General features: G+C 35.5%; 1 protein-coding gene and 1 long non-coding RNA gene across 3 annotated transcripts in view; one reads left to right on the top strand and one right to left on the bottom strand.

The window, feature by feature from the left end:
* Positions 1–1,043: 1,043 nt before the first annotated feature.
* SYT13 (synaptotagmin 13) overlaps positions 1,044–13,057 on the bottom strand; it is a 30,874-nt gene continuing 18,860 nt past the window's right edge. Inside the window, exons 5-6 of one of the 2 annotated variants that reach the window (XM_034417424.3) lie at positions 6,722–6,851; positions 1,044–3,595 (exon numbers count right to left, since the gene is read on the bottom strand). In XM_034417424.3, the coding sequence (XP_034273315.1) occupies positions 3,291–3,595; positions 6,722–6,851 (435 nt within the window). In that variant the 3' untranslated portion in view covers positions 1,044–3,290. The remainder of the gene's footprint in view (positions 3,596–6,721; positions 6,852–13,057) is intronic. The other variant, XM_034417423.3, reaches the window with a different exon arrangement.
* On the top strand, positions 6,322–12,368 carry LOC148116458 (uncharacterized). Its single transcript, XR_015729519.1, has 2 exons — positions 6,322–7,984; positions 12,011–12,368. It is a non-coding gene; the product is annotated as an uncharacterized LOC148116458 (long non-coding RNA).

The following is a 13,057-nucleotide window of genomic DNA, read 5'->3' as shown; positions in this document are numbered from 1 at the left end:
AGTGAGGGTGTGCTCAAGGCAGCTTGCTTTTCACCTTGACTTTTGATTGTATTTTTTAATTGGAATATAGACAAGGCTTATATCTATGTCTCTATAAATGGCTGATTTGTCAAAATATCTAGCTTTCAGAAATTTCCTAGGATTTTGGTCCTAGAATTGATTTGGTCTAAAATGTCAACTTTCCCAGTTTAATTTGCAGTTGAATTTATCTAACATGGGAATATTTCACAGCTAAGCAGTACAATAAGAGATTCCATGTTGAATCTCTTTAAGATAATTTAGCAATTAGCCTAATTTACACTGATATTTTAAGAAGTGGCAAGGGAATAAAATCTTAGATTTCAGTGGTTCAACTTGCCCTCCATTTCAAATTTGGGCTTCCCAGCATGGAAAAAAAACTAAACTTGGAGACTAACAAGAAGCTGAAATGGATAAGGCAATTTGGGTTGCCCTGAGTGCTAATCACTACTTCTACTTCTCACATGCTTATTCCATTTAATTATCTTTCCCACTCCTTTGCTTGAACTGATTGTGTAACATTGAAAAAAATATTGTTTGGGATTACTTGATTCTGATGCTAGCCTACAAACCACAGATTTCTCTAAACCCCTTAAAACATTCACATCCAGATCAGTTATTTATAAAAATCTGAATATTACTCATTTCTTTTTCTCTTTTTAACCATAAATGGCCTTAATTTAAAGTAGATATATAGTTGGGTCCAAAGCTTTTATTGCATCAATTGAAATTGAAGAGAATTACATTACAGAACTTTAAAGGTCAGAACACTTGACTGTAAGTACTGCCATTGAATTATGGTGGTGAACAAAATTCTTGAGAACATTTTGACCCCAAGAAAAATAAATTATTCAGTGGTTGATGAAGTGAAAAGCAGACTGCTCAATGAAAGCACTAACAATGAAGTTAAAGTTTAAATTTTTCAAACACATAATATGAAGGTTAAAAACCATTTAAAAAGACCCCAGTATTTAAAAATAATTAATCAATCAAAAAGAGTCAACAGAAGACAAGGAGGCTAGATATTATCACTGATGATGCAAGCACAATTTATAAGAACTCAAAGGAGCAATTGATGACAGATTATCATGGTGAAATAATATCCATCAGGTCAGGAAGAGTCGGATGCAAATTAATGATTGGATAACAAAAAACACAAGAGTCTTACACATGACTAGCCACTCCTTGTCTCCTTTCCAACCCTGGACAGCTTACATATAACAATTTGAGGCCATATTCCACCCTTGCTTTCCGCACTGCCTGTAATGAATGATATTAATGAAGATGTAGATGTAGGCTTTAATTCTGAATGATGACCTTCACTAATGTTTAAATTCCATGCATGTGAAAGGAGAAAAGGCAACAAAATAGTAAAAGCATGATGATGAGTAATAGCATAAAAAGTGTATCTGTATTTGTATTTTAAAATTAGACATATTTGGGAGGTCAAATCTTCCCTTCATTATAATTATCCTGCTATGAAAACAATGTGTATTGCAGAGATTTTTGTCTGATCTAGTGTATTTGGGAACATTCAAAATGTCACCAAATAAGCAAAAATTACTTATTTTCTAAATGTTTTTTTTTCAGATAGTCCAATACTTATATGTTAATAAGCATGAACAAATTCTTAATTAGTGACTGTCACATTATAATTTTCCTTTAACAAATCTCCATTCTTGGAAGGTTCAAGAAAAACCTGAACAATTAATACCAACTTTAACTGGATGAAAGTTTTAGCATCATAGATAAAAAATAAAAGAATGCTCCTATCACTTCTGCACATGCTTATTCAGATTTTTAATATCATCCAGATAAATTTTTGGGTTCTTCCATATTGATTTTCAAATTCTACCACATCTTACCTGTAGCCTTTGCTTATCCAGATTTATCATTCTCAGCTATTAATAGGTCCATTGTTTACTAAAGCTATTCTTTCTTACTGGAACCTGCACTTTGAAACACTTCTATGAGTCCATCTCTCTTCAAATCCCTTCCAAAAGTCCTTTTTCCTATGAAACACTTAAACACTTTCTGTGATACATTCAAAATTAATTTAGCTTAGTGATAGTTCTGACCTTGGCTTCCATTTGTAAACATATCATTAAGCGCAACATCCTTAGACAACTTGAATTTAGCATTGTAAAAATGCAGCAAACTATTAGTTTATTATTAAAGACCCAATAAATTTAGTGTGGTTCAAATTCATTAAATTACTCAAAAGCATGACTTAAATCTGGATCCATCCAACTGCATTTTGAACATCGGGAAAGAAGTGGGGAGGCGATTTTCTGCTGAAGGTGGCAAAATAATGGATTTATTATTGTGAAGGATACTACACACTAATTAGGACAGGGGGACACCATTTGCTACTTGCCTCAGGCAGACAGAATGCCCTGATGAGAGATTCTATTGAAATGCAAATTCAGCTTTTGAAGTATTTTTTTTTTTGTTAGAATTCTTCAGGAAGAGGAATAATTCAATTCTACCCACCATTCCACTTATTTTTAAGGCTACTCTAGCTATGTCAACAGCAACCAAGGAAAGCCTGAAACATTGTCACCCATGCTTGTATTGGCATACCAGAAATGTTCAAATTAATGCAGTTTAATATCATACCTAATTGGACCTTATTTATAAATAATTTGCATTTTAATTATCTGTGATTTATATTATTTTGTTAAATAGATTCAGAAAGAAAAATGTCCTCTTTCTCTTTGCCACATACATAGATGACATGGTACATATCCCTGTATACATTAACAAAAACATTTAAGAATAGAGGTAGCCATCTGCTGATTGTACAGGGTACAAATTGCTAGGTAAATAATATCATAGTTTTTCATAGCTTTCCAAGATAGCCACAATTGAGTGGACAATACTGGGCCCAACACAATTGGGGCTTGTGTTTTTAAAATCTTGAATGAAATTACTCATTATATCTGATAATATTAGTCAGATATTAAGTAGCGAAAAATAAAATTAATCCTTTCTGCATGGCTAGAAATAGAAGCTGAAGAAATGATCCAACACGCCGATCATTATCATGGCTCAATGAACTATTTGCCATTTTGACTAGCCCATTTCAACAATATTCATTTAGTAAAACACAGTTAAGAACAGTATTAATAAACAAGACTTGTGCTTAATCACGTGAATGGATTCAATTCATGATGTATGTGTGTTTGGGATGTTAAACAGAACTCTTTTTTTTTTCTAGGTCTGAGACCAGGTTATTGAACATGACAGGATCACCATTTCCACCTTGTTATCTACATGTGAAGTTGGTGCCACATAGCAATCTGCCTTCTGGGGTTCCTCAGCATTTCCTCCCAGTGGTTCCTCTCGGTTCCCACAGCATGCAGACCAAGGCTACACTTGCCCAGTAAGCGGTTCTGCCCATCAGCATCCTGGCTTAGCATCTCCAGCTCTACACTTGAAGCACAGAGCAGATCATGGGGTACCTCAAACATGATCATCTCATTCCATACTGGGTTGATCTTGTGTTTTGCATGCTTTGTCTGCTTCTTTTTCAGTTTCAAGGCCTGGTGCTTCAGTGTCACTTTGACAGATATATCTGCAGGGACAGGGATAAGATGTGGTCATAAGAAAGCAGTCTTCAGATGTCAGCATTTTTATCTTCCTCCTGACTACAAATACCTTGAGAATTTCTTGAAAATGTCAACCATCACCAAGGACCAAACTATGTACGAGACATGGGAAGAGGACTAAGAAGCTAATGAGAGACCTGAATTAAGTTTCTTCCCATGTCTAATCTCCACAGGTGGTGAACTCACAGATCACAGATAGCTCCCACACAGTCACAGGTGTTAAGCTGCATATTGTGAAAATTGATACCATAGTTTCCTGTTAAAATTTGACAGTGCCATTTTATAGTCTTAAGTACTTTCTTTTTGAGACACTATTTATATGAAATGTCTTTTTATTGTTATTTGTTTATTATTTATCATATTTACAAATCCACCCAAAAAAACCAGGCCAACCTAAATTCTCCAAAATTGAAGCTGAGGCAGAAAAAAGAAAAAAAAAAGAGAAAATGCATGTTTGCTTTTTGTTTTTTAACCACTTAGCAATCCATAAAAGGATCAACCCCCTTATCCCACATCTACTAAATTTACTCTAGAGCTTCTGATATAGAATTTAGTCAAATGCTTGTTGAAAATTTAGATATATAGTATCAATAGGATTATATCTGCTGATACTCTCAAAATCCAGAATGTTGGTAAAGCAGGATTTATCTTTGTTGAATGCTAGTTGATTTTCCTTCCTCAAAGCTTGCTCTTTTTCAGTTATTGATTCTACCCATTCTACATCTGACACCTTTAAGAATTCTTGAATGGACCCCATCAGAGAGTTTACACATAAATTCTATGTAAGTTTTGAATTAATTACATAACACCATGAAAAAAAATACATTAAGGACATACATGCAATCCACACATATCCACACATCCAAACATAATCATTTATCATATACTACAGTTTTTATTTCTAAAAACTCTGCCATTTAGAATCTGATCTATTCAATTTTGTGGCTCATATTAATCATGTTACCCACATCTGTACAGACCAACAGTGATTAAGTGCATTAATCTGTTGGATACTTTTAGAGGCATTAATCATTCTTAATATTTAGCTGAAAAAGGAATAGGCAGCCATATTTGCCCTGAAGGCTGAATGTGGCAATTGATAAGTGTCTAGGATGATTATCTCATGGGCCAACAATAAGAGTGGATTGATCCTGAGCCAGCAGTGCCCACGTTTCTATAAACACACACAAATTCTTAAACATAATCACTTGTGTTATTTACACATATATATTCTATTCTCTTCAGTTATGTAAGCTTCAAAACACATAAGCAATAGGAATCACTTCTCCAGTCCTTCCCCATGGTAGTCTCATGTTTCTTTGAATTTGAGTACCGCTGTCTACCTGATGTGGGAAGTTAATACTGTAAATCAGATTGTTCAATTCTCCTTCAGAAAATAGTTTAAAATATGGCCCTGAGACTGACTGATTGACTCTCCCTTTCTCCCTCTCTCCCCCCCCTCTCCTTTGCATGCATATGTACACATATACACCCAGGTTCACAAATGAATTCCCCAGACTGTGAACCTTTCCACCTGTGCTGTGAGATTCTATCACGCATACTCACTTGCCAAGCTGACAGGTGCTGTGAACAACTAAGGATTGTGCTTTTTCATTTTATTCAGAACATGTAGTTAGAAAAAGGAGAATAAATGGTACTGTGTCTGTCCTTACAGTTTAAATTGCATATTCCCCAGCTTACCAAAAAATGTTCAACAATATGGGTAAGTATGATTTATTTATTTATCGTTGCATATGTATCACATCTTCCTCTCAAGCTTTCTCTCAAGCAGAATCTGTAGCCCTCTCAAGTCTTGGACACAGTTCTTACAGTCCAGCTAAAAATAGCTGCTGAACTGTAGCTTTTAAAATACTAAAAGGAAAAATTATCTGTGAACAAATCATACTACGTATATCTTAACAACTTTAATTTAAGCCTGTATAAATATGTTCCTAGATCAACCAGATGAGATGGATCTCAAATTTAGTTGAGAGACAGATAGGCCGAAAGTTACACTGTGACTATTGTGGTCAACTAGGGGCTTCAGTCTGGGTCTCCTTGGTTTCACTCCAATATCTAAACATTGTAATTCATGATTCTCCATTTATCAAGTGTGATGGAAAGAAACCAACAGCTGTTTGGCTGAAGAAATGCCTGGATGGGTGACATGAAGAAATTATCCCTCCTCTCTTTCAATCACCTTCCTCATTTCATTTATTCATTCTCATCTGTCATTGAAAAACTGGTTTCACAGAGGGAATGCATTTTTATTTAAAACAGGCTGTGTTGCTAGCATTGGATGAGTTTGTTCACAATCATATCTACTCTGGATTGAATCACAAATTCTAGGTCCAATCCTTTACTGCAATGTCCAGGCAATGATTCAGGACAGCATCTGCACAATCTTGGGAAACTTGGCCAGTTAGGAGAATATTATTACTTCAAAGTGACAGATGGAAACCGAGGCTCAAATATAGTCCAGCTCAGGAGTGGGTTCTAAATTTTTTTACTACCGGTTCTGTGGGCGTGGCTTATTTTGTGGGTGTGGCTTGGAGGTCATGTGACTAGGTGGGCATGGCTAGCTGGTCAGAGTCATTTCTGGAAGGTCCTTGCACTTACGACCCGACTCATTTGTTTGCTTTTAACACTGATCAGCTGTAGGACGGCCCTTTGAAGCCCCGCGGCAAGAGGGTTTTTTTTCCCCTCTAGTAATCAGCTGGGACTCAGGAGGCAGCAATAGATTGGGGGAGGGACCAAATAAAAGGTAAGAATAACGTGGGTGGGGGGGGCGGGGGGGAGAACCGGTTCGGTGATGTTATATCGTCACTGCTACTGGCTCGGCCGAACCAGACTGAACCGGGAGGAACCCACCACTGGTCCAGCTACTGAATCTTAGCAGAAGCATCATTCTGGCTCAGGGCCTCCTTATATGAACTAACAAAATACAATATACAATATATATACTGTACACAGCTGCCCAGCTGCCCATCTCACATATGTGACTAAATCGTGTCCTTAGCATAAAAAAAAAAAACCTAAAAGAAATATTTCAGTTGGTAGCATTCAATAGCAGGCTTTTATTTTTCCCATACCTTTTCCAATGAGTTCTTTCAGCTGTTTGGAATGAAGGCTCTTTGCTTTTATAAGTACCACAAGCAGACGATTTGCAGCAGGCAAATAGCTGATAGAAAGCAGAACTTCTCCATAGCCTGTGTCTGGTTCCTGCAGTTCAGGGAGGAACAAAAAAGGAATGCTCAATATATTTTTTACCTTTTTCTACACAAAGAAGATGACTGACAGCCACAGAATGAGATATGTGGAAAAGACAAAGATCTGTACAGTAGAATATAAAAGGTGAACACACATCACAAAACACAGCTTTGTTTTGTATCAAGATGTAAAGATCAATACACATTTCATCTTTCTTCCAATGTAGGCTTCTGTTTTTTGTTTACATTAGCCTGTGGTGAGATTTAAACAGGGTATTTGCAGAACTAAAATAAATGCAGAGACAACCATGGTTGGAAAGCATGCTACAAAGCTACAAACTCTGGGTTATCTTTCAGTAGCATCTTCAAGGTATTTTGAAGCCATGAAAGCCATGAATGTGCAGCTACCTAGTAACTCTGGATGCAGGTTTCCTAGCAACCAGGTTTAACAAGGAGCTTTCCTTCTGAAGTTCATAGGGAATGAATAGGGGAACATTTCTGATGTACTTATTGGTGGTATTTCTCTGGTCTGCTATTTTATTAGGCAAAGTCGTGAAGTGTCATTCTGTATGAAGTGTCATCCTGCAACAAGGCTACAATTTTATTCAATCTACTGGTTAAAGTTTTGATATTAAAGTTTTTTTGTCTTACTTATTATGTTATATTGGTATATTGTATAATGTTGTATAACAATTTTGCTGCCAGCAAGAAAGAAAACGAGTGCCTACAGAGTGTGTTTATCCTAGCATGACTTTAATTTAAGGGCTATCAAAGAAAAGTTATCTATCTGACATAGTCCAGTCCAAACAATTATTTTAATGAGAAATATCAGGAAGAGGTAAAACGTGAACAGCTGGACTTGAATAGTAAATTGAACAGGCATTGAATGGTCTACTGGTCACACTCTTCAGCACAGTAATTTTTAAATCCAAATTATGTTATTTCTAAATTTCAATCTACAATACATTTCTTCTAATATTCTTTTTTTTTTTAAAGAGATCATTGTCTTCTATTGATGATACGTTTCATCATTTTTGGAAAAGTATGAGTTTCACTCCTTGCTTCAGTGATAGCAATTTGAAGGTGTTATGCAGGGTAATTATAATATATTTTCCAGTACTGAGAAGAAGAAACAGCATTTCTCAGGTAAAGCATCTTGATTATGTCATGTTTGTGTGATAAACATCTACACTGATTTATAGCAAGGGGAGAGAATTGCTAGCTTTCAAATCCAGTCTGCCCAGAAGAGCCTCATATAAATCCCTTTCTCTGCGTCATCTTCCTCAGCAGCAAAAATCAAGCTTTCAGTCTTTCATCTAGAGGACTCACAAGTACACTCTGATTCATTTGCTCTATCTCTTACTTCTTCAGGAGAGGCAAAGTAGATGCTCAAAGTACATTCCTGTCATTCTACCCTTCAGAGGAAGTGGTGAGCTGACAATGCATGGGGAAGAATAACTCCATACAGAATGTAATAGGGAGTGATGACTGTCCACCTCACTTATGGTAGAGTCCTTTGGGGTGGGGTTTTGGTTGCCAAAGCTTCAAAACTTGACATCATCTCAAAACCTGAAATCAAGTGAAATGAAGTACTGGATCCAGTTTCCCAGATTAGATTTAGTTCCTCCAATTCATAGTTAGTTGTACAAATAAAATCATCTAAATTATGTTTCATTGATTGAGAATCAAGTTTTGTAGCAAATATGAATGTGTATGTTTGTGTGTGTGTGTGGAGGGGCTTTTTACTTGTACATCTCTTTGCCTCTCTTCAGGGGTGAGAAAAGACTTAGAACAAGCCCTTGAGAAAAAATGAGAACCACTGGTGAAAGCACTAAATTTTCTCTTGGAATATTGCAATAGCCTGTGCCACCCATAACTGTCACACATGGCTCAAGACAAACACAATCCATCCAAGCAAATTAATTAGTGCAACAAATAAGTACAGTATAATAATGCCAATTCATGGATAATGTTATTATTGTAATTTTAACACAATATATTAGGGGTAATAAATATGAATACAATAATAACATTAAAACATACATTAACATTGCATACTTCTAACTTTTGGCTTATATATTTACTAGTGAAGTGAGTCCAGATTGAAATATTGGCAAGCTTAGTAAAGAATAAATGGATACCTGGGGAAAAATATGATGTTGGTCTGAATTATCATATTTAGTAAATAATTCAACAACTCTCTTAAATTTAGCAATTCTTATAAACATAATCTTACTCAAGTCCTTTGCTGTAAGTTCATTTTCAGCAATCTCTGATACATCTTTCTTGAACTTTCTGGATGACTACAGAATGCTAGTGATTCTTCTAAATTTCTCTTTTGTTTCCTAATGATTCACATAGCAGCCTTTTCACTGCTATGTGAATCATTATTTCACTGTTATTTCATTCATTCATTCATTCATTCATTCATTCATTCATTCATTCATTCATTCATTTTTCTTTTTGCACAAACCCGTCAATCCCACTAACAATAAAAAAAAATTGCCTTTATTTATTTATTTATTTATTTATTTATTTATTTATTTATTTATTTATTTATTGGTTTGATTTATATGCCGCCCTTCTCCAGAGACTCAGGGCGGCTTACAATGCGTTAAGCAATAGCCTTCATACTTTTGTATATACCCTGCTTAGTAGGGCTTTCGGCCTCCCCTAAACGGTGTTCTTTTTTTTATATACAAAGTCAGCTTATGGCCCCCACAATCCGGGTCCTCATTTTACCTACCTCGAAAGGATGGAAGGCTGAGTCAACCTTGAGCCTGGTGAGATTTGAACTTGCAGTAATTCAGGCAGCTGGTGCTATTTAACAGCACTTAGTCAGCTGCGCTACCAAGGCTCTTTATATTCAGCAGGTTAAAATTTATTTGTTAGTTGATCTCAAAGTCACAAATTAATTTAATAAGGACTCGTCCAGTGGAAGGCAAGGGGTGGATAGAAGAGTAAATCTATAAGAGGTGAAAGGAAGAGAAAAGGGAAAGGAAACTGGAAATAAATATTCACTGTATTAATTCTATATTAAAAATGGGAACAGGTTACTAAAAATAAGTTCAGAGCATCATACACAATTAGCCTTGGGACTCCCACTCCCCCTATGTACTAGCGGCAATGTTATTTTCAGAGCACCAAGTATCATGTAATCAAAATACACAAGAGGAAAGTTTGCCTTTGCACATACTTTGGGAAATCCCCAAAGTATATGTAAGAATATAAAGTATTTAAGAGTAAATCTGATGTCCTATAAGAGCAGACTCTAGCCATAGTACATAAAATATCTTGCATAAAAAATAAAAACCGGCAAGGCAACAAGAAAAAGCTATTTAGAGAGGTATAAATATTTCAGAATTTTTTTTCTGACTAGATGACCCAGATTATTACAGACATGGTTTCCCCTCTCTGAGGGTAGATGTATTCTTGAAAGTCTTTTTTGCCTGGAATAGCTCCAATGACATTTTTAAAACTCAGTTTTCTCAGGAGAATTCAGAGTAAAAGATAAGGAAGAATATATTCAGCTCAAATTATGTATACCACTGAAACATCCATCTCATCTTGGCTTGAATAAATTCCCTCAAAATGCAGTAAACCAGACTATAAACAATGGATTCCACTGCTTTCATCCAAAAGGGATAATTTTTTAAAATTTTGAAATCTATTATTTTAGTTTAGTTTTATTTTGGGAATATGGTGAAATTCTTTCAAGAGAGTTCTCATGTAGAGATATATCATTTTGGGTTTTTTCCCCCCTAAAAAAGGCCTGTTTGGCAGAGTTGTTTAATGCTGAAAAATGAAAAGTGGTTGCCATTGTAAAACAAAATGTCTTATTTGCCATTCACTGAAGATTGCCACTACAGTGGGCAGTAATAGAATATTAGCTAAAGATACACTACATTAGTGATCTGTGGCCTGTTAGAAATTTTGTCGCACAGCTGGAGGTGAGCAGCAGGCAAGGGAGTGAAACTGAAACCATCCCCCCATCTGTGGAAAAATTGTCTTCCATGAAACCAGTCCCCGGTGCTGGGGACTGCTGCACTACATAGAGTAGCTCAATTATTATTCCAACAACTCATTTTATTTATAGACAATAGTGAGAAATAATCTGTAGTCCAATTCATGGACCTTATTGGATCTTACTGAACAGCAGAAATATGACAAATAGTACAGTTATATCCTATCAGTCAAGAAATACAAAACTTGAAGTGGCTACAGAAAGGATTCACATAGTAATGGTGAATTCATGTCATGATATTGTTGATGACAGGACCTTGATAGAGTAACTAAATAACTCATAGGGCCTAATTAGGCTTTAGGGTTATACTCAGTTTAACACTTTCAAACACAAGATGCAGCATGATCAAATAAGAATTGTTACTGCATACTAGGAAAAAGCTATAAAACAATTGGTTACCTTTGCCTACATGAAATTTCAATACTAGCTGTAGTTTAAGTTCTGTGGTTCTTTATCTCACACCTCCTATTGTTTAATAGACGTTTTGCTCTGCTGTTCTTGGCCTTGGGATTGGGCAATGGTTGATTCTGGTAGAACTGATACTTCTTCATCCTTGATTTGGCTCTTGAGTTAAATCCCACATCCCAATATTCATTTGAATATTTTGTCCAATTGACAAAATACTTCCAGCTGATTTGTCCAATTATTATTTAATCTATGAATAAGGGAAAAATATACTACCCATTCTAATATAGACTTTAACTTCAATTCATCAGTGCTAAGATAAGAAATGCACTGAATATTTGCAAAGCTGAGCTAAGACATTTTGGTGTTTGTCAGTAAACTATCCAAGCATTCTTCACTTTGCATTCATTTTAGTGGTGTTTCATCAGAATAAAAAATGTTTTTATTACATGGGTTAACATATTTGTTATTATCCATTTCTAAAAGCCCTCAAATATTCTTACAGTATTGAAGCAAATGCCTTTCATGATAGATCTACTTCTAAACCAATTCCTCTAACTGGAGTCTGTCCTTAAAATGAGTGATAAACTCATGCTGAAATTGTATTACAATTATTATTTCTAAGCTAGTTGGTAGAATGCAGGAGATACAGTTTTATATTTTGGTGATACCAGCAAGTACTGTGATGTGATACATCTTTTTGGAAATCAATGAATTTACTGAGTCCATTTTTAAATCTGCAGGACAGAATTACAGTGAAGAAGAATCTGGCATTTTTCAATGAAACTGTTGAAACGACATGGAAAACTTTCAGCAGGGCTATTCAAGTCATCCAAAATCATTCTAAATTATCAGTTCAACTCAATTTCAGTAGTTAAATTGACTGAATATTAATCATATATCTGATTGGAAAAATGTATGTTTCTGTATATAGAAAGCTGTTCAGAGGCACCCAATTTGATTGATACATCAATTTGATTCAGCAATTAGAAGGGGATTCAACTGAATCATTTTCCGATCAAAGCTTGAAACTGATATTATCATACAACTTTAACTTTCAACAAACCTAATAAGCTCATCTGGGAAATACAGTACCAAAAATATTGCTTCTTTTCCTTGTGCTCTTTTTTAAAAATCTCTTTTCTGCCTCGCATCTGATTAATGATTCAACTTCATTCAAGACTTCTGTCTTGGTTTACAATTTGATTGCAGTCTCTGAGATCCCCTGTGAGTTACCCTTTCTTTCTATATGTCAAATTGCAAAATGAGGACACAATTCCAAGCATGTTAATCTGGTCTTTTCAGGTTGGGAATAGCATTTCTACCTTATTACAATCTCAGAGGATTTTTGAAGAAGACCGATCAATGAGAAATATGGCTGTCAGTTGCTCAATATAACTGGATAGTATATCTTGCACTTATTATGTACAAACAATTTCTTGGCATTCTTGGTATCGTATGTTCCTGGAGACCATCTGTAAATTGACTGAGGCCATCTGTTTGAGAGGTATAATTAGCCACTTGCTAGGATTCTCCTAGGTTCAGAAGCAATTTTTCTAGAATAGTAAGACTTTAGTAGCAGCATCTCAACTTTAGCACCTCCAAGCATCTGCTGAAAAGCCGTAGTGCTTGCCCTCTGGAATCAAACCCAGAAAGTCCCCACCCTGTTGGTTTTCTGCATAGTTACAGATATAGTTGCTCTCCTTGGGCTAAGGTAGTTGATTTTCCTTTTCTTGCATATCAGTTGGTAGTGGCATGTTTTGGAGTTTGGTGAGTTCATTATATTTGCA

Source organism: Pantherophis guttatus, chromosome 1 (genome assembly GCF_059756535.1).
Source record: "Pantherophis guttatus breed Tessera chromosome 1, ASM5975653v1, whole genome shotgun sequence".
Classification (NCBI taxonomy): Eukaryota; Metazoa; Chordata; class Lepidosauria; order Squamata; family Colubridae; genus Pantherophis; species Pantherophis guttatus.
Note: the sequence above shows the minus strand (reverse complement) of the source record. Positions and strands in the feature narration are given on the sequence as shown.